This window comes from Numenius arquata, chromosome 3 (assembly GCF_964106895.1).
Source record: "Numenius arquata chromosome 3, bNumArq3.hap1.1, whole genome shotgun sequence".
NCBI lineage: Eukaryota > Metazoa > Chordata > Aves > Charadriiformes > Scolopacidae > Numenius > Numenius arquata.
In genome coordinates this window covers 29,515,067-29,537,650 of record NC_133578.1, presented here as the reverse complement: position 1 = coordinate 29,537,650, position 22,584 = coordinate 29,515,067, and the positions used below count along the sequence as shown (strand labels likewise).

Genomic DNA, 22,584 nt, shown 5'->3' with positions numbered 1-22,584 from the left:
ACAAACTGTATTCAGAGTCCACGCACACTGAATGTTAATCAATTCCCTTTACATAATAGGAAGTTTTCTACCTCTCTCTTTTAACTTCGACAAGAGCCCTTTTCTTCAGTGGGAGCTTTTCAGATGAAATCCTGTATCCTTCCTCATTAAAATTTCAAGATACAGTCAATCAACAAGCAATGTAACAATAACAGTAATAACATAATGGACAAATCGACTATATTCAGCATTCCACGCCACCTATATACAATCAAAAGCAAATAAACAAAAAGCACACATAAAAATGCAACTCCAAACAAATTAGCTTCCCAGTCAGATCCCCGTACAAACGCATCCTAACACACGCAAAAACCACCTAAACCTTTTTTTTTTTTTTTTTGTCGCATACCTCACCAGCGCATTTCTACGCACCCCATCCTCTCATCTAAAACACTGCAGCACTGGCTTCAGGAGATCAGAGGGGAAAACCTCACATTTCTCTCTTTTGCGTAAGCAAGCAAGCCAAGGAAACATTTTCTGAGCCCCGTTCTCCTACACGCCGAAACAGACACGTACACAAGGCTGGAAGAGGCGGAGGAAGAAATCGTTCAGGGGAAATAAATGTTATCACGGTCCGTCACCCTGGGAGGAGGCAGGGGGGGCCGGGAGAGGAAGAGGACCGGGGGGCAGTAGACGCCTCAGGCACACCAACACACCACACAGCCCGCCATACCCACCAGCGGCCGCCGCAGCCGCGAGGGGCCGGGGGCAGGAGGAGCCATGGAGGAGCAGGAGCAGCGAGACGAGGCGGCCGAGGAGCGGCAGGAGCGCGGGGCGGCAGGCGGCGGCAGCGGGGAGGCGGCGGCCGCAGGGAGGATGCCGCAGGGAGATGCTGCCAGGCGGCTTCATGGCTCATAGCGCCCCGGGGTGGCGCGGGGGGCGGCCGGCCGGGGGGCAGCGCGGCGCCCTCACCCCGCGGGCTGTGCCCGGCGGGCCGGGGGACCCGGGCGGAGGGAGGCAGGCGGCTGCCCACGGCGGCACCCGCCCGTCTGGCTCCTCTCGCCACCGTTACGGGAGGCCGTTACCTCAGCGCGAGGGCGGGCGGGCGGGCAGTGGCGCGCGCGCACCTTCCCCTTCATTCCCCCCCACCCCCCGCCTTCCGACCGCCAACCCCACGGCAGGCGCACGCGCGCCGACCTCGTCCCACGGTGGGCGCGTGGGATGGGGCGGGGCCGCGCGGCAGCTATCCGTTGTGCTGCCGCCGGTGGCAGGAGGGGGGGTCGCGGACACGATGCCGCCGCACCCCTGCCGTTGCGCAGCGGGCAGGGCAGGCCGCGTCCCCTTCGTGTCACCCCAGGGGTGACGCCGAGCAGCCCGGGGAGTGAGGGCAGGCAGCTGCAGCCGGGGCACGGCCTGAAGAGGAAGTCCCAGGGGAGCTCGTGCGGGCATGGGTAAGGCAAAGGAGCCATTTCACAGGCCACAGTTACCGTACACTGTCACGTTAAAACCACACAGAGTCACAGAATGGTGGGGGTTAGAAGGAACCTTTTCAGAGATCATCTAGTCCAACGCCCCTGCCAAAGCAGGGTCACCCAGAGCAGGCTGGACAGGAACGCATCCAGGTGGGTTTTGAGTACCTGCAGAGGAGACTCCGCAGCCTCTCTGGGCAGCCTGTTCCAGTGCGCTGCCACCCTCAAAGTAAGGAAGTTTTTCCTCATGCTGAGATGGAATTTTCTGTGTTCCAGTTTGTGCCTATTGCCCCTTGTCCTTTTGGTGGGCACCACTGAAAAGAGTCTGTCCCCATCCTCTTGACACCCATCCTTTAGATATGGATAAGCACTGATAAGATCCCCTCTTGGTCTTCTCTTCTCCAGGCTAAACAGACCCAGGTCTCTCAGCCTTTCCTTAGAAGAGAGTTAGTTTCGTTCCTATTTCAGGGCCCTACCAGGACAGGGTCACGGAGACAGCATTGCAAAGCTGGACAGATAAATTATTTCCTGTTTCAGAGCCCTGCTAAGGCCTTTTCACTGAAACAGTTCAACATTTTCCCATTTCAGACCCCCCACAAAAGACTTGCACTGAGAGTTGCGCAAAGTTGAGAAGATAAAACGATTTATTGAAGCGACAGATATAACAGATTCGGAATTGCCATTGATAAATGCACTAGCTGCAATAGCACTAAGATAATATATTAATGCTAGCAAAATAAATTAATAAATGAATGAAGGATATCCCAGATGTCCTTCACCAAGAGTTGAAGGCGCAATGCTTACCAAGAAGGCCTCCTTATCTTGGTAGAGGAAAAGGAGCACAGCCCATTGACTGTCTCTTCTAGGTATCAAGTTTCTTCTCCCTCAGACAGATCTCTATCTGATATTCTCCTCAATATCCCTTGTATCCTAACCTTATCTCTTCCCCTCCCTGGGGTGACATTTTAGGATTATTTGGGTGGAGAGTCTAGTGCTACAGTCATATGTTCAGCATGTTCTTTTAGCTCATTATCATACTTAAGAGGTGTCAGCTTCATTTCATGGATAATCAAGCAAAAGTTCTCACTCTGGGCACCACGGCCTTCAAGATTCTGTGCTGAAACCATTTATCTGCCTATTCCTGCAAATTTGGGCCAAAACAGGACTGTCCTGCGCCACAAGGCTCCCTCTTTCAGCTGTTCTTCATAACAGCCTCTCTGCTCTTCTCCCCCCACAAGGTTTGAACAGGAATTAAGCAGACACCAGTGTTTTTAACCTGTTATGTACCAAATCTCCACATACGCTGCAGAGAGCCTGTGCCATGAACCCTCCTCTCTTCTTGCTCCAAGTCTTGTGTGGAGCTTCACACTCCCCTCTGTGCCCTCCCTCCTCCCCCAGCCAACAGATTTGTTCTGTTAATCTCCCCCTCCTTCTCTTCTGTAGTCCCTGTGACCCCTTCATCCTTACTGACTGCAGCCAGCCTGCAATGAAGTAGTTGTGGAGGTGAGAACCAATGTTATTGAAAGAGCGTACATACATTGACAAAGAAAATGGAAGTGTGTACAATAAGCAAAGAGGAGCACTGCAGGAAGGTGCACAATCAGGCTGTGACCTAGTGTAAATCCACTCTAGCGTGCTGCATTCAGTCTGGACCATGGACATAAAGAAGTATTAGTGCACTTCTGTACAGTGAGTATTATCTCTTATACTTCAGTCCAGCATGCCTGGAGTGAACCACCAATATGAAGAATATTTGCAGAGATAAAAATAACTTCAAAGAGATAGGAGAAGATTAACCTACTGCTTTGTATTCATTCCGTGGCTTCAGGAGTCAGAAAAACCTGGAAGCTGAGTTCAGAGACAAGTTTAGATATTGAGTTCTTAGTGCACATTTTGCCCAGCAGACTTCTAATATCCAAAAATAGATATGTTTTATTTTGGTGCAGGTCTCACTGCTGAGGAAATAAATATGTTTCTCCTTTTTGTCTGGATATTGCTTTTTATTTGTTATCTTATTCCTTCTAATATGGGTCTGGGTACCACATGGATTTCCAGAAAGATAGGAATTTTCTCTGCTGCACATAATTTTCTTTATATTCCATCCTGAATTCATTACCATGGTTAATTTGAAAAGTATAAGCAGTTTTACAAGTCATTACCATGCAGTCTACTTCATAGCAGTAACATTATTAATTTTTTAAAAAATTAATTCTGAATTGTCATGCTGGTCAAAAAGGTGCTCCTTGTGGAAGCTTAATATCTAAGTGCATAGTGGCAGGCAAACACATAGAAGACACAGACCCATGGGATAACCAGGTGTGAAAAATAACAGAAAATGTGCCTTAGAATTTCTCTGCTGTCTGAGTCTAGGGAAAAAGCTCTCCCAGTTGTCTATATAAAATGGTCTTCCTCAATGCTCATACTCCCAGACCATTTAGTGCAGCCCAGCTAGCCCAGCTGTTCCTCATCACTAGGTATCACTAGAACATTTCAACCAGCAACAGCTGTTGTTTCTCCCCATAAACACATCAAAGGACCAGTTCTGTCAGTACATCTAGATCTAAAATAAATAAATAGAATTAAAAAAAAAAATAGTAACAAAGAACAAAAGAGTAAAATGACCATACAATTAAATAAAATAAAATCCAGAAACTAACTTCCACCACACAACAAAAAAGAAGTTTAAGAGCAATGAATGCTGGAAACACCTGCTCTCTGAACTACTAGTTCTTACTTTTGCTGTCCAGATTTTGAAGGGAGAAACTAATTATTGCCTCTTTCTATAAATGTTGTCCGTGGCAAAGATTTTCCAAAGTTATTTTAACTCATGTACAATCCCACAGCAGAAATAAAATAACCACCTGAATAACCCTCTGAAGCAGAACATGCCCAGTCTCCCAGACCCTGATGGACATGAAACTCAAGCTGTGTTTCACAAACCTGCCGCAAACCTTCAGATGGTCACGTGCAGTTCACAGAGCATAATCAGCTCAAGATGAAGTACCCCACTAGGAATGACAACTGTTTGCGTTTTTCTAACCTACTTTCATCTTTGAAAGACACTATGAAATAATTCCAGATAGGTTGCTCTGCAGATGTCTGAAAACGAAATACCAGAAGCATGGATTATCATAGCAACATCTGTATCCAATGAAAGAAATTGAAATACCTAAATCAGGAAGCCACTGATAACCAGTGCTTCAATACTGGCTAGGGAGCAAAAGCATACTATGCAAGGTATATATGTATTTTCAATCTGGATGATCAATAAATTCTACATAACATTTCTAGATGATTGCCCAGAGCTTTTAAATTCATTGCTCCTTTATCAGAATGGGGGCAAGTGAGCACATGGGATGAAATTTTGTAATGCTACAATTCAAATCAAAAAGGCTTCAGATGCAAAACTGCTGATAGTAGTCTTGGCTTGTCATATTGACAGTCAGGAAATGTTAGTCCAGGACCTGGTAACCCAGTGGTAAAGATATAACCTTCCAACACAATCAAATGCCTTTTTTGTTATCACCTGAAAAAAAGAAAAAAGCTTATCACTTGAGTTGGGAAAGTTTCTATGTAGAATATGGTTTTAAACCACTTGGCTCCTTGTCAAGGCATAAATAATATTTACCTTGCTGAGTAAGCACAATAAGACTGTGTTTTACTAGGAAATAAAGAACATTTCAGGATTTTGACAGTACTCCCTTATCTAATATGTACTTCAAGAATCCAGTTAGGTCCCATAACAAATGAGCAGGTGGGATATTCCTGGATATTCCTCACACATACCAACTGTTTACCAGTTTAATAGAAAGAGGAATATTACTGTTGCAGAAGGAATATGAAGGAGTCAAATTCAGGAGATACAAACACGGATAACTAATTTATAAAAAGGTCTTCACAGGGATGCTGTAGGAGCACTGTCTGCCAAGTTTACAATAGTGATGATTGCTACAGAAGAGGAAAGGGCAATATCAAATGCTCAGTTTAACAGGAAGTTAAACACAGGAAGACTAGCATAGTTACTTTGGCAATAACAGGTGATACGAGCTGGGCAGCTCAAGACCAGCCTTAAGTGATGAAAGGTATTGATGCCATAGGGAACAGGCAGACAAACAGCAGAGCAGAAGCAGCCATTGCTGAACTCTACTCTCAGGTGAGTGCAGCAGTCAAGTATGATTATGATTTATTCATATTACTAGCAGGCTCAGCCATAGGCCAGGGTCCTGCTGTGCTCTGTGCTGTACAGACGCAGGACAAAAGGGCAGGTCTGTTAGAGAAATTTCTTTTTGATTTGCAATAGCAAATAAGTCAGCCAGTGCTGTAAATAACAGAAGAAATATAACAGCTTTAGGAGGTGTACCAAGCACACTGCAAGTCTAAAAAGCAGTAATCACACAGGGGACATTGAACAATGATAGAACCTCATTAGTTAGCACATAACTAGTCCACACAACCTGTAATTTGCATGCAAAAGAAGGTGGTGGCCATTCTCTATTTCTCAATAGGGGGTTAACAGATAAGACAAAGCTGTACTGAAACTTCATGCCACTCATGCTTCCTTACTTTATATCATATGCAGTGTAAGTGTGGATAATTTATACTTAGAAGAAACTTGGGAATTGCAATGAACAATGGATTGCATTAGTATAACATTTTTTTAATCACATGTTTGAATACTCACTGATTCTCTATGTTCAGCTATTCTCAAAGAGCTCCTCAGTCATTAGTGTGATAGAGAATAGTTCTATCGAAGGGCTGTTAATATGTTTTTAATAACGTGACCATTTCTTGCTACGCATCCCACCACCTAACAGCCCAGCAGCAAACCAGCATTTCTTCAGAAAAATAAGTATTTTTCATTTATTCTGTTTCTTTTAGCTTCTTTAAATTCCTTTTAGCAACTAGGAAAAAAAAATGAAAAAGCATAAATGCAACAAACACATAAGACTGATTCAGGAAACAAAGCTGTGGCTCTAGATTCTTCTGAAGTGAGCATCACTTTCCAAGCTGTGGATCTAACAGAACAGGGTTTCCAGTGCTCTTCACTTTTCCATCTTCTTTATTTCAACCTCACACTCTTCAGAGGAAGAGCTTTCTCCTGCTACTTAGTCCATAGTTCAACAGAGCCATAAACCCAGCTTTCCCCTCCATTTACAATAGTGGAACAATGTACAATATTGGGCACAACACTATTTTAAACATAGTGATATTATAAAATAGAGTACAGAAAAAAGATGCCTCTTTTCCATCAGAACTGTCACTCATTTACCAAGCTCTGCATGCACATCATTGTTGTCTACTCCTCTCACCAGTAGTACTACACAAATGAACCCTTTTGTGAGTACCATATGTTCCAGCACTGCAAGTTAGAATATAAATGGTAATTAGGATATACTTGCCAGCCCTCTCCCCTCAACATTGTGAAATGTTGATGGTAAAGTCAAGTGAAGAAAGCAAGATGATAAAAAAATGTATCTTACCAATGTTCAGCAAGGAAGGAAAGGGAACACAGCTGTGCTGCTAATAGCAAACAAGTCAGAGGTTTTATTAATTGCAGTTCAATTTGTATCCAGGTGAAACTTAGCACCAGTAATCTACTTTTGATTGCAAGAAACAGTTATTTTGAACAAACCACACCAGACTCTAATTTCAGAATTAACTCACTCTGTACTCTTGTGTAATTAACCAAGCATTCATAGCCAAAGGATTGTACACCTTTTTCAGTAGGATTCCTCAGCAATGTTTAAACAACTGCACGTAAGTCATTGTATAAAAGATACTGCTGTGAGGTATTTTTGCCATCAGTGGAAATATTATGATACTAAAGGCTCCAATTATTCACCATATTGTCCAATTTATTAATGAGAGAGAAGTAGCAGAAACATGCTGGTCAGTGGTGCTATCTAGAACACATTTGTCAGCTGTTCTGATTCAGATATACTGAGCAAGTAAAACATATGCCACCAGCAGAAAAAAAAAATGCTGCTCTTCTAATAAGCAGGCACTTCTAACTGTGGCTGTGACATCAGCTTGCTCCTTGCTAGCTCGTTTCACTCTTGTGAGTTAAAATGTAAAAACGGTGTCAAAGAAGCAAGATGGGGTGGCAGGGGAAATCTTACTTAAATATAATTCAAAGTACATATTTCCTTCAAACTAAATACATGTTCATATCCCAAGGATTTGCCACAGATTATCAAATACTTCCAAAGTGATAGGTTCTAAAAAAGCCAGATTTCAGCTATTCCAGTATGACTTTGCAAAGGGGAGGGAAGATATCACAACTCTTTTGTTGACCCACTTCACATGCACAGGGCAGAAGAGGGCTGTAAGGGATCTCTTGAGTTATCAAGTGCAGCCCCCAGCTACCCCTGGCTATTCCATTGCACAGTTCCTTTCAAACATTGCATGTAAAAGTAATTGGAGTTTTTGCCCTTCTAGTACCACTGGAAGACTGTTCCAGAAGCTCATTGTTAGAATCACTAAGTAAATCCTCCTACTTCCAGCCTAAATTTATTCATGCCTAACAGAAACCCATTTGTTCTTCTGCCAACGCTAGCATTAGTAGCTCATTCCCCCTGCTGGTAGAAATGATCAGCCTCTCGATGCTTACAGCATCTAGGCCCAAGTGATGGGTGAAAATTTCATGAGACTGTAGTTGAAAACATTAAGGATATTATCTTCAGCACAGAAATGCCCAGAATAGCAAGCACTGCATTAGCTTGAGAAGCAGAAGGAATGTGGCCATGCCAGTACAACGCACGCTTGAGCTACTAAACCTCACCAGGAAAAGGAACTTACTAGCTATTAGCTTACTAGCTACTACTACTTGGAAGCAGGTTTGCTGGACATGACACACAGCATTCAAAGGTGTTATAGTTGCTTTTCTTATGTTCATCCCAAAATAAAAATATCCTTCCTTCAGTAATTTGCAGGTTCTGGGGCTGCTGCTCAGGTAAGAGACTTATACACAGTCTTCCATTCAGCAGAGACCCGTGCTGCTGCTGCTGCCATCACTGCTGTCATGCTGTGCTATGAAAGGTAGGTTAAAATGCTGAGAAGCAGCAGTGTTAGTCAGATGAGGAAAATCCTGACGTTTCCATAAAATGCAGCTCTACAAAATGGGGAAAAAAATAGAAACTGCTATATCCAATTAGGCATCCTGCCTTTTCTCCATAGACAAACTTGGACCAGTATCCCTGCTCCTTCCCTAATTAGGCATAGGGATGAATCAGACATGAAACACACTATCCTGAAAGATTCCTATTTGACGATGTATCTAGGATTTGGCACTGATTCCTCTAAGGAGCCTAAACATTTAACCAGCATTTTTCTAGAGAGATGATATGAATTTTTAAGAAAAAATCAGTACAAAGTAGTATCAAAGTGTTACAGTAAAGCCCTACGGTGTCCCCAACACATTACAATTACTAAAATATATTTTTTGCCATATAAATAACTTTCAGTGTCAGATGTGAACCACAGATTAGTGTGTTATCACCCCCACCACAAAAGATCTTCTAAACTAATTTCCTTACAAGTTTCATATACAACCAAAGAAAGCCTTTCAGCTTCTCCCCACCAATCAGTCTGGACCTACGGACTCCCAAATTTTAAAGAGGTCAGTCACGGACTTGGTGATTCTTATGACCCGTCTGTCAAAGACAGCGTCTGGTAATGTCAGCATAGTTGTTTTGTAACATTGCATCAAAATTATGCACAGGTCCCAGTGAATGCTTTGCATAATTCCTGCTGCTAATTCCTTGAGCAGATTCTTGCTTCCTAAGGAAACTCCAGTAAATTTTCAATCTCCCAAAGCACAGAAAGAATCACAGCCCAATGATATTTTACTAGTTTACTAGACTCAAACTGCCAGTGCCATAATGCAGCAAATACTTCAGGGGATTACTTCTTCTGCTTTGTTTGCTTGGTACGAAGGCAAATAAAACCCAAACAGCCTTTCCTGATGTAGTGTGCACCCCTCAGTCTCCTTGCTAATTTTCTGGGCACAAATCTCAGCCACAAATCTCTATAGCACAAAAAAAACCCCCAAGTCCTCACAACCATGGAAGTGGATAGTCCTCTCTCACATCCACAGGAGCCACACAGAGCCTCACCATGTGGATCCTCGTGCTGAGAACCCACACTCGGGGGATGTGAAATTATGCCCTTTACCCCGCTGCTTCCATTCTTCCTTTCGCCCACATGAACTCACACTTAGTCACCCTTCAAAGATCTTATTATTTCTCTACATGCATGTGTTCCCCATGATTTTCTGGAGTTGCTTATCCCAGTAGTTAACTATAAGTTTAAACACACACTATTACTTGTTGTTACTATGGAAATGTAGCAATTTTTCAAAGACTTCCTTGGAAGTTAAAGGAGCATCACTTTATCCTGCATAGAGTATCTTTGTAGCATAGATGACTGAAAAAGAGCTAGCTTTCCTATACTAACACCCCCACCCCCCCCAAAAAAAGGTATTTATTATTCAAAAACCATACTTCAAAAACAACTTTTTCTATTATTACTTGCAAAACTGCTTCTTGCAGGGAATTAATTAATTTGCTTTTCTCTCTAAAATTCCATCCATATCTTACGGCTAAGAAATGTTCCAACTTTAACCATCTTTCAGTTTCTCCTCCTCTTCATCCTGCTTTTAACATGTGGGCACCAGAAGTCCCATAAATAAAGGAGGAGGTCACTTCCTTTCTCAAGACTGTTGCCTTGAGAAACCAAAGACTTCAACACATAGTGATGCCAGAACAATTTCTTGCTGCGGATGAGCTAAAGTGACATGGCAGAGTTGTCTGTATGCATACATGTGTCAGCTGCTGCTGGAAATGAGACATCACCAAAAGCAGTTCACACCTCCAATTAAGTTTAGTTGCATCAACTACACTATCACAGTTAAAGAATATCGCATAAAAATTAAAAACGTAGGAATGCATTGACTTGCAGCAGAAAATATTTGCTTATTGTAAGCAACTCCAGAAAACTAGCTGCTCCTACTTGTAGGTGAAAAGGATTGGTTTGATGACAATCAAATCATTCCAAGCATCAAGTGTCTGAACAAGAATCAAAATCCAAAGAAATCTCACCTCTGAATAAATTAGGTTTCAGACCAAACCCTCTTCCCATCACAAACGCATACACAAAACTTGGATCACGGGGCTGCAAAATAAAGAATTTAGTCACAGAAACTTGAATTATTCTAAATTTTTATTACTGTTCTCACGTGCTGATGCTGCATGTGGAGCTTGGAGTGAAAAAGAATTTCTTAAATGAACAAACAAATACACTTCAACTGGTAGAGCTTGGTGGATTGAAACATTAAACAGTAGAGGAACATGCCCAAAGGTACAAAGCATATTAACTGCACAGTCCAGAGGATAATCTGATTTCTGCAGGCCAAAGGCAGTTCAAGGCCCTTCCCACTGGACAGTATTTTCCTGCCTTTATTTTTTTATATTATTTTAGCCCCATCCCAAAATTTATGTTGCTCTCCAATACAGTTGCATAATCAATAAAATTTCCATTTACCAAATGGAAAGAAATCCTGCTGAGCAAAAATGTCTCTTTTTCCTCGTTCTGCCTCTAAATTTACTTTTCTTCTAGAAAACTGCTTCTCAACAGCCAGAAATATCCATTGATTTGGCAACTGTTTAAGCAATACAACAGTCTTTCACATTATACCACCTACAATCTTTATGATGGGAATAACAGTACCTGAATGGATATAGACAAGGAGCAACACTAATTTAAAAAAAAAAAAAATCATGCTTAGAAAGAAAGCAATGCAATCAGAGATATATAATATCTTTTGCATTATTTTGCACTCTTATAGCCAGAAGAAGCCCATGCAATTCTATTTCTGCTTTAGGAACGTTGGCCACTCAACAGCGCAATTCAAAATGTCAGTCTGTTTTACGAGAGCTAAAGAATTACCCTACTTGCTTGAGCCCAATTCTTTTAAACTTGACTTTCCCATTCTACACTGCAGTGTAGGACCCAGACCAGTGTAAAACAACACTGGTTACCAGCCAGAAGCTACCACGCTTGAAACCTCTCTGTGGTTTCCAAGTGTGGATACTGACTAAGACTTTCAGACTTTTCACATGACCTTGGATTCTCTGTGGTCCTATCTTCAGCAGTACAGAAACCCTAAATCTGCCTTCGTTGCTTTTTTAGGGGTTCCTTTTAGAGAGGCAAATTTCTGGGCAGAGCTCACATGCTGGGCTACAGGGAAAGATGAGGGGATGAGGTATTAGAAAGCAGCCCTGAGGAAAGGGACTTGGGGGTGCTGATTGACAAGAAGCTGGACATGAGCAGGCAATGTGCTCTCGCAGCCCAGAAGGCCAATCACATCCTGGGCTGCATCAAAAAAAGTGTTGCCAGCAGATCCAGAGAGGTGATTCTGCCACTTTACTCCGCTCTGGTGAGACCTCACCTGGAGTACTGTGTGCAGGTCTGGAGCCCTCAATATAGAAAGGACATGGACCTGATGGAGCGGGTCCAGAGGAGGGCCACCAAAATGATCAGAGGGCTGGAGCACCTCTCCTATGAGGACAGACTGAGGGAGCCGGGGTTGTTCAGCTTGGAGAAAAGGAGGCTCCGGGGAGACCTCACAGCGGCCTTCCAGTACCTGAGGGGGGCCTACAGGAAGGCTGGGGAAGGTCTGTTTACAAAGGCCTGCAGTGACAGGACGAGGGGCAATGGTTTTAAGTTGGAGAAGGGGAGATTTAGATTGGATATTAGGAACAAGTTCTTTACCATGAGGGTGGTGGAACAATGGAACAGGTTGCCCAGGGAGGTGGTTGAGGCCCCTTCCCTTGAGATATTCAAGGTGAAGCTCGACGAGGCCCTGCGCAACCTGGTCTAGTTGGGGGTGTCCCTGCTGACTGCGGGGAGATCAGACTAGATGACCTTTGGAGGTCCCTTCCGGCCTGGACCAATCTATGAATCTATGTGTCATATTTACTAATTCCTAGTGCCAGAGCAACCCTTACAGATGTGGCCATATGGTAACAGCCCTAAGTCTAGGTTACATAAGTACATGAATAGGTTTAAAGTGACATTTAAATGCTGGTTTTTGGAACCCTTTTTGTCCCAGACATATGCGTAAAGGTCAACGAGCTGCAAAGCCAAAACTAGAAACTGTACTGGAAGCATTAGTGTGCTTATCCAGTCAGGGTATAAAATATTATTTGGCTTATATGAGCTGTCAGGCAGCTGAACTGCAGAACTCAAATTTAAAATATTCATGATCATCCTAGCAATCTTTCCCTCCAAGAGGGCAATGAAGAAACAGTCTTACATTCTCAGATGTAACTATTTGTTTTACAGAGGGAACATCTTTTGTTGGGCTGCCAAGCCTGAGTCATCCCTACAGACTCATTTCTAGAAGAAGCGTGCACATAGGACTGACAGCTGATCACAAGCTATCTCCTAACTTCCATAAAGATCTTATAGGTTTTAAAGCAACCTAGTAAAATTAAGACACAGTAACCTTCTCTTTATAGTGGCAAACATTAATAAAATTCTCTGTTGCTGTAGTTATGAAGAGGGAAGAGTGTTTTATTCATAAAACTAGGTCACTGAGGAAATAACATGCTCACACAGCAGGGGAAAGCTTTCTGAGCAAGCAGATAGCATATTTCCCAGCTTGCTACTGCAGCTTGGACGGCCCCATTTGCCTCTCAGCTGCTCCCACCACGGTTCTGGCACTGGACCTCACAGGACCCCCAGCAGCAGCAATGCAGGCCAGGAGTGATGGTCCCCGAGACCTTCCCCACCAGTATGACCATGAGTGGAAATGGGACCTTCTAGTGGCAAGTGAAAAGAGTCAGCACAGAAAGTTTAGCAGCTGCTACGTTAAAGATGGCAAATAGCAGGTGGGAACAACTTTAACTTCTAAAAAGTACAGATATTGGGTAAATTATAATCTTGCCTTTGGGATTTTTTTTGGCTGATGCCACCATATTAGCCAGAATGGGCCAGTATTGCCCACGTAACCTGTGGGCAGGGGCATCCTCTCAGCTGGCTTACTGCTACAGAGGATGTTGGAAGAGCACACAACTGCTGTCTCTCCAGAGGCTGGGTCACCATGTGGCACCCACCTTCCGGGGACAGGCTTGGGCAGTGATGGTGAAGCTTGTTTCATGAGGATCATCTGAGTAAGTCCCTGTGTAAAAGGCTCCAAGAGTGCAGTGCACAGGGAGAAGAGCTAAGCATCATGCTCAAGACCTGCAGTGTTTGGGTCTGATGGCCTTTGCTGGAACTACAAGGATAAGGAGGCCCCCAGGTGACTGGCTCCCTCCCAACAGCCCAGGAGCCTCCCCATCACACACTCACAGGTAGGTACATGGGTCAGGCACCGAGCTCTTTCTCCCTCCCCACTGCCACCTCCAGGCTTTTCTCTGGAGGAAACCTCAATGCCTGGTGAAGACACTGGTCAGCATCTCAGGCACCAGCAGTCCCCACAGCAAACATGCTGCTGCTGCAGCCAGGTCACCTTTCACACCCACTGCCCTGCTGAGTGGTGGGACAGGGGCAGAGCCCCTCAGTGACCGTGTCAATTGGGTAAGGGCAGCCAAGGCCCCTGCAGGTACCAGGGCAAGGGCCACATCCTTTTGCCTTTCCCATCCCTTGGCTTCCCATCGTGTCACTGTTGGAACTGAGGCACCTGCGACTTTGGGTCAGCATTAAGGATACCTCCCCTCCTTGAACAGCTCTGGAAGTACAGGACCTCTCTGGGTTGCTTTCACATGGAGCATCTTGGGTTTCATCAAGCAATTTTTCAGGCAAGTGGCACTTTTCCTGGCCTCTTTCTGGCTCCTCTGCTGCAATGCTACATTGTCACTTCAATGGAACTGCAAATAATGAGACAAGAAGTGCCAAATGCTTATCCAGTGACCCTTACACCATGCCTTTCACAGGTCTCAGATGGCTGCGTCAGGAGGAGACACAGAGCAATCCTTTGCTGTCTCTCCTGAAAACCGACTCTCTTTTGATGGAAGCAACTGTAATCTCTTCCCACTTACCCTGCCAAACCCAACCTCCACCTAGCACAAATCCCTGGTGGGATTTGAATTAGGCTGACAGCAAGCCCTGTTACTTTTCCAATTGACTTTTGGAGATAGTAGAGATTTCTTAATTTTTTCATTTTTACAGTAAAGATGTCCTCAAGGAATTTTCATGGGAATCTTTCCATTACCTTCCCCAGCAGACATTTCTGCCCTAATATGAAAGGCAGCTGAATATCTAGAAGGCTCTTTGCTCAAGGCACATAGTAATTAGCATACCTTGTGCCAGGAGGGAGAGTATTAGACTCTCCTCAACCATCTGCTGAACACGCTTGCCAATGTCAGAAGAGCATTTTGCTACATAAACTGCACAAAGCATATATCCATTGAAATTTAGTATTTTTCCTTTGCAAATAAAATCTGGTTGTGTGTAGTACAAGAAGGAGAAGTGGAAATGCACCACAGCATAGCAAGAGACAGAGAGTGATGTTATTGAATCTTAAATTTTAACTTCGGGCACACTGACACTAGTAGGAAAAAATGGCCATGTAATGCAAGTTCTCAGAGATTTCAGAAATCACCTTCATGACATCCGTATTTGCTCAGCAAATACTTACGTGATTAACCAGCTGAATACGAAAATTGGAATAGCCATGTGATATTAAAAACAGGGACTTCAACATTTCTTTGGAGAATGTAATGTTGTAGGGCCTAGGAAGAAGAGACACCCATGTTCTCTCAACTCTCATTTTTTACACCATCCTTCACCAGAGTATTTCCAGTTACAACAACAGATAAGTTGTACTCTGCAGAGAGGTAATTCAATTTTCTGGTGGATTTTGATATATTCTTGCATTATATTTCATTGCAGTCTGGAGCAAAACAGACTTGTTTTGTTTTCAGTTGCCTAACAAGGAAGACAGAGCTCCAGCTCTGGAAGAGCATATGTCTCTCCTCTCCAGAAGCTGTGCTGCTCAGAAGCTGGTAGACATCATTACAAAGACTTCTCCATGCCTGACCTGGTTCCATTTGCTCAGGATTTGGAATTGCTGAGTAGCAGGTGCATTAGTATCCTCCAGGCAAATAATGGAGAGCTTGGGAGTAAGGACTTCCAAATATTTCACCCACAGCAATCCAGCAGTTATAGTCATCAGGTGGACCTTCCTCCTGTCAGGCCTTCAAGCAAAATAGGACCTCAGCCCTTCTCTACCTGCAGCATCTAATGCAAATAATAGAAGAAGCAGGAGAAGAGAGAGAAGATGACATATAGCCTACTGCCAACCCATGTCTTACGTCAAGGCAGAAAATGATTACCAGTAAATTAAGCCTTAACTACCAGCTTTCCCCTTGCTTCAATATTCATAGCCTACTAACTGGATCTTGAAATATGATCAAAACTTACAAAAAGCTGCTGAGCAGCCTCAGCATCCACTGATTTCAGAAGCAGAACGTAAAACATGCTGTATTGACCAACCGTGCATAAAGCTGAATAGAATTTTTTCTATCTCTGATTTTTGTGATTACTTTAAAATCTACACAGCTCTGTTACGCTTCATGAGTCTTGTCACAAGTACAAGCCTTCACATTGGCACATTTTAAAAATAACCAGTGAGTAAGATCCTGTTCTCATTTCTATAAAAACTCCCCTACTGATGATAAAAACTGGTTAATAATTTAACAAAGTAATCTGAGTGTTCTAAAAGTGGCACGGAGCCATTTATATTTAAAGAAAGTGCTTAGTTATAGGAGATTAATCTGTGAGAGAGGACTATAAAATAATTAATAAAGAAAACACTTCCAAAATCATTTGCATAGACTCCTAACATCACCTGCCTATGGTTAACTATAGGGTATTCGTTCCTCTCATGCTGTCAGCTCTCATGTTTAGGGAATGGCTCCACTGAGAAAAGGCTGGCTACTTACAGGCTAAAATATTACTGCACAGAATGTTGATGCAGTTTGGCTCATATAATCAAGATCTAAACCCCACCACTCCACCCAGGACCTAACAAAGCCATAAGAAAAGTTGGGCCTCTACAATGCAGTTTATTGATTGGAAAATTGGAAAGAATTGGAGGGTTTGAGTTTCTTTCGTGGATTCTGGAAGGTTGCTTATCGCCACATTATCAAGGATCTCCATTTATGTTGAATGCCATTTCTATTGATATTTGTTTCAGGTTACCTAGGGCCTGATCCTCAATAAATATCTAGCAGAGACTTGGACCAGCATCCAGGCCATTCAAATCTCTAATAGTCAGTGAGTGCGCATCTTGATTTGAAACTGAAGAAGGTCAAAACATATTTAAGATGTTTCTCTCAAGCATCTCACCTCACTTTTCCAACCTTTAGAACAAGCATAATACCAGTTTATCATTAAAAAATATTTTCAAGAACAACAACTAATTGGAAATTATGGCAAATAGAAAAAATAAATACGCATTTTCTTAATTTGGTTAGTGCATCCCCACATCCTTCATATTTCATCTTGCAGGTAAAGGTATACAAATATTTTTAAATGTTTTATGACTGATATCCATATTCCAAAATTTTAATAATTTAACAGGGTTCTTTTTTATTTGTTTTGTTTAATATATTATTTTTATTCTTCAGACAAGTTAAATTTTATAACCAAATCTATGAATATGGAATACTGAGCTTCTGGATAGCTGAAAGTGAAGCCTGAAAGAAAAATTACAGTTCCAAGGCATTTTCTAATTTGGTTTATAAATAGATGGCTTTGACATACCACTCACAAAAACAAAGCTATAGTTAGCTTGCCTGAGGCAGCTGCGCAGCTGGGAGAAGAACATACACTGGCAGCCTAGCCGTGCAGTCGCCTGTGTTGTGATATATGCTATCAAAACACCAGTTAGGAACACAGAAAGAATTAGCATTTTGGCTCAAGGCAGAGTGATAGGATGCACTAAGCAGTCTTTGATCTTAATGTTATCCAACATGTGAGCCATTGAAGAAAAGCAGGAAAAATAGATTCTTAATTGGAAGCAGCAGGTAAAAAAAACTTTAATGCAACTAACCTTCTTGGGTGTTTTGATACAAGGCAGGTAGGCTCGTGAAAATTACTGTTTCCTGTAGTTGTAAAGCTTTTTTACTATTGATAACTGTACAGATAAAGAATTCATATATTTAAGTCGAATGAACAGGCAGAAATATTATTGGACTATGACTAGTGGAAGGAATACCCCATAGAATGGCACATCCTGTTTGGGGCTTGATCCAGGCTCATTTCTGTCACTGGAGGTGTTTGCATTGACACCAGTTGATTTCAGCCCAACTATGCAGATGGATATTCTGCTATACCTGCAGTATTCTGGCGCTGAAATAGCACAAAACCTTAAAGATTTCAGCTGAAGCTCAGAAGTTAGGTTCCCTTGAACTGATGGAAGTTTGCTGGTTTTCTCTTAGATGATTTGGGCTCTAATTTACTGGACTGATGCCGTATTGCACTCCCTTGAGTGGAGCAGATATAGCAGTTCTAATGTTTACTTTGTATTTATTAAATTCATGCATTCAAACCAAAAAATTAGGAACCACAACCAAACTTTCCAAAATCTCAGTTACTTCAACATAAAAATTTGTTTCAGATCCGTCTTTCAATGGAACACTTTCTAGCCCAGTGCATGCACAAAAATGACTGGATAAAACCTTGATATCACACAGTGAATGCCATAAAGGCCTTTTATGCTATACGCAACTTTTTTTTTTTTTTTTTATCATCAAGAACAGTGTTTCCTGCCCCTTTACTTTTCCCAACATCAATTTTCAGCATAGTAGACACATGCATTCTGTAATCACAAGAGAAAATCTCTGTGCGTGTTAGGGCTGAAAAAGAGCAGGTATCCTCCCACACGGTGCTTACAAAATGATCTCTAGACTTCTGAGATGCTACATGACCTTTACTTCCATCAAGTGCATTAAGTTTAAACATTTAAATAAAAATAAAAAACACCACAACCTTTCCCCACAGAAGCATCCTCACTTAGCATACAAATATCAGAATTCATCCTTTAGAAACAAAATTTTCCTTCCTTGAAAGTACAAACCTGAGACTGTGACATAAGCGATAGTCCTCTCCACTTCTAAGTGCTAGAAACGCAAAAATTAAAAACAAGAGTCAACTGTGCTTGAATTTCACCACTCAGTCCTTTCAAACTCACTTATAGCCTAAGCATTTTGATTGTGAAGACATTAATAAAAGTACAATGTGTCTCTATAAAGCAGTGCTGAAGAAAAAGAGATAAAAAAAAGCCAAACCCACCACAACTTAAATATTTTACATAAAATTTCCAGAGGAGTCTGAGTGACTTGCAAGCTCACGTCTTTCCCGCTTCTTCAGATGTAATTCAAGAATTTAGTAAGGTTCATGCAAACGGATGACAATGGAGCTCAGACTCACAAGTTAACTTTTGGCAGATGTTAATTCTTTCCCTGTAAAAACCCGGGAGAAATGAGTACATTTACCACAAAAAAAAAAAAAAAATAGAGCACTATCATCCTATCTAAGATGGAGCGGGAGAAAGAACTTAAACTGATGATAGAGAGCATTGAAACAAAAAGAAAATTAAAACAAAACACCATCTTAAAGAAAAATCTAAGTATAAAAGGAGGGACAAATAACGCAAGCTCACACACTAGGAATATTTGTAACTTCAGCTCTCTGATACAAATTTCTCAGTTTGTTTACAGCAAATTTAAAAAATGGCAAAATGTGCTAATCTATCTAATATTACCAGTTTGGCTCTTCTATAGCATTTTTAATCTACACACCTATGTTTAACAGAATAGACATCATTAATGCTTAAGAAAGGAGAGAAAGTGATAAAATACAAAAATTCCACTTAATGCAGCCTGGGTTTTTCCACAATGTCACTGGCCTGCTTTGGAGAAAACCACGGCAGCATAGTTCAGCAAAGGAGGGCTATTTTAACCCCTGTTCCCCCAGCCTCTCTCATCAAAAGCAATTTAACCTAATTAGCAGTAGTGGGAAACCAAACACAACCTCCCTACAAACAGAGGCAAGAGATAACATACAAAAGAAACAAGCAAAAACAATAAAAAACTCACAGCCCAAAAGAAAAAAGCTACAGCAAGTTAACCTGAATACTACATTTGTAGAATATTTATTAAATCAAATTTACACTAAGCCAGTTAGAACAAAATATTGGACACAAAGCAAAGTAAACCAACCCAAAAATCTCAAGTAATAACAAACAGGGCTAAAGCAAAGAAGAAGAAAAATATATTAAAAGAACATATGCAAGAACTGTATAGGCATGTAACAAATTTACAATTTTAGCAACCAACTGTAAAGTTTTAGATTTACAGTCAGCAAACCCATACAGCTTGAAACATTCCAAAAAAAAAAAAAAACTAAGGAAAATATCTACTCTTGAAAAAAGAAAAACAAAACCAAACTTAACTCCTGTAGGATAAAAAGAAGGGAGGGTTAAGCCTTAGGAAGCTGGTTTAGAGGACTCATTTTGCCAGAGAAGCCAGGTAAGCCACAGGAAAACCAAAGCCTGTGCAGGTCCTCACTGGCACAGCTGTTTGTCACAGCCACCTCCTTCTTTATGGGATAGGCTCCTCACTTGAAAATCTCCCCTGGCACAGCTGGGCAAGGGTTTCAGCGCCAGCTGCTCCCCACAGCCACCCCCCGCCACGCCAGTGCACCAGAGGACATATGGCGTGAGCAGAGGTCCAGCCACCGTCAGGCAAACACTTCTCATCAGTGGACAGGGAAAGGACAAGAGGTACCGAGCACAAACTGAAATACAGAAAACTCCATTGAAACAGAGAGATAAAAACCTTTTTGATTGGGAGGGTGGTCAGACGCTGGAACAGGTTGCCCAGAGAAGCTGTGGAGTGTCCTTGCTTGAAGATATTAAAAATCCCATGGGATGTGGCCCTGAGCAGCCTGCTCCAGCTGAGCCTGCTCTGAGCGGAGGGTTGGACTAGATGGTCTCCAGAAGTGCCTGCCAACCCCAGCCCTTGCTGCGCTTCCCGCAGCTTAGATGAGATGGTGGCAACACAAGGCTTGCCAAAATACAGCTGTCAGATTTTTGGGTTTTGCCCATACACCCACTAAAATGTGAGTCACCTACTGGAAAAATTGGTTGAAAATGGACTTTCAACTGATCTTTTTTTCCTGTGAGTTAAAAAAATTTGTTTTACTCGAAATATGAGTTAAATGAGATAAAGGGAAATAGAGGAGCTGATACACTGGCTGCAACAGGGAGCTTGAAAAGGACGTGGTAGGCAATAAAACAAGACCAAGGACTAGAGACAGACAGACAGATGTGGATGCTTGGCTCCCCTTGACAGCTTCCATGAAAAGGAAGAGATGTCTATGAAGGCATAGGCAATAACAACATAATTACATAAAACTGTATTAATGATACAGACCAATGACATTCATCACACCCTACTCTGAGAAAACAAAGATGGAGAACTCTACATTGCAGATGAATTCTTATTTTAAAATGGAGAGGCGTGAGGAAGAAAAAAAAAAAATTTGCTAACTGCAGAAAAAATGAAAAGTCTCTGTAAAGCTGGAAATAATAATATGTAAAGTACAACTTCATTATTGTGTTGTCTTTTAAGCTCTAAAAAGAAAAAAATATCGTGCTTACTAATGCATTTCACAAAAACCACTGAAGACTGACATCTAAAATAAGATGAATATAGAAGATAATTCTTGATAATATCGAATACTTAACAGTTCTTTACATCCACAGAAAGTGCTGTATGAACATTAACTAATTGTGGAAGGTGAAAATATGCTGACGTTGACTCCAACATTATCCTGACCCTGGATTCAATCAAAACTACAGTGTGTTGGCAATAACTCAGGAAATTACTATTTGCTAGAACAGACTGAAAAATTGAAGTGTTAAACACATTTGGAAATCCATAAAATATGCTACCAAAAAGTCAGTATATTTATTTTTAATTGTATACAGATTGAGTCCAATATCATTAAAAAGAAAAGCATAAGTGTTTCTGTCATCATTTGGGCAATTGATTGATTAGTCATCATTAGATCAGAATTTTAATAGATCTCCTTTCCGTGTTTGGAGAATTCTGCTGGTAGCCACATAATGCCCTATAATTTTTCTCTTTATCTTTTAAAAAGAAGCAAGTGCACAATCTTTGTTATAATAATTCTTCCCCTCTTAGCAGCAGCTGAAAGGATCAAAATGAGCAGAAATAAAGAGAAATATCTGTGTATTAAGCAAATAAAACTAACATACCAGAAGAAACAATGATGGAATCTGAGCTGAACCACCACAGAAGTAGATGGATTTTAACAACTGTTTGCAAAGGTTCAGACAAAACTGATTAATACTATAAAAAGAACCAAAACTGAAGGTCCACTGGTCTAGTTCCAACCTTACTACATCTTTTAAGTCTTATTCCTCACTTCTACGTCCCCTCTTCCTCTTAAAACTTTAATGTAATAAAAAGCAAGTCATGCACGTGCATTGCATCCACAAGGGATGCCACATGTATGCTGAGGACAATGCCTGCCCCCTTCAATGTTAATTCTTGCAGCATAATCTCCACACCAGCAGACAGTGTCTAAGCTCTCTGCATGAGCTCGCAAGGGTGTATTTTGATTCTGCAACTTGCTTGTACAATATTAATAACAACTAAGTAGGCTGTAACCAACATTTTCAGTTGCACCAGGACCAACATTAACACAGTACAACACAGCAAATAGGAAAAGCTGACCAGCTTTAGTATGCTAAAGTACATTTTTATTTGAGGGTGTGAGAGATTTAAAAACCTTTTTACAAATGCTAGTATTTGGGAAGAACCATTTTTCAGTGTTCCTTAAGGAAGAAACACTGATAAAGAAAAACCCTAGGTATAGAATTACTGACACTGTTAAATCACATAAGCTGAAATAATGATCTGTGTTCACACATTTCATCAAGAACAACACTTCTGCACTTCAGGAAAATCATTATGACTTCCAGGACCACAGAAACACAATAATTTTGTGCATCAAACCACTAATGACTTCAATGACTCCAAAGCCAACTAAAACCATGCTATTAAATTCACCTTAACTCTCAAATATTCCAACTTGAACT

At 41.7% G+C, this 22,584-nt stretch overlaps 1 protein-coding gene across 1 annotated transcript in view; it reads right to left on the bottom strand.

Annotated features, from left to right (window-relative positions):
* The window catches only part of ADAM23 (ADAM metallopeptidase domain 23), a 79,376-nt gene extending 78,488 nt beyond the window's left edge, over positions 1 to 888 (bottom strand). The window contains exon 1 of the mRNA XM_074145246.1: positions 717 to 888. Coding sequence (XP_074001347.1) covers positions 717 to 888 — 172 coding nt within the window. The remainder of the gene's footprint in view (positions 1 to 716) is intronic.
* Positions 889 to 22,584: the final 21,696 nt, after the last annotated feature.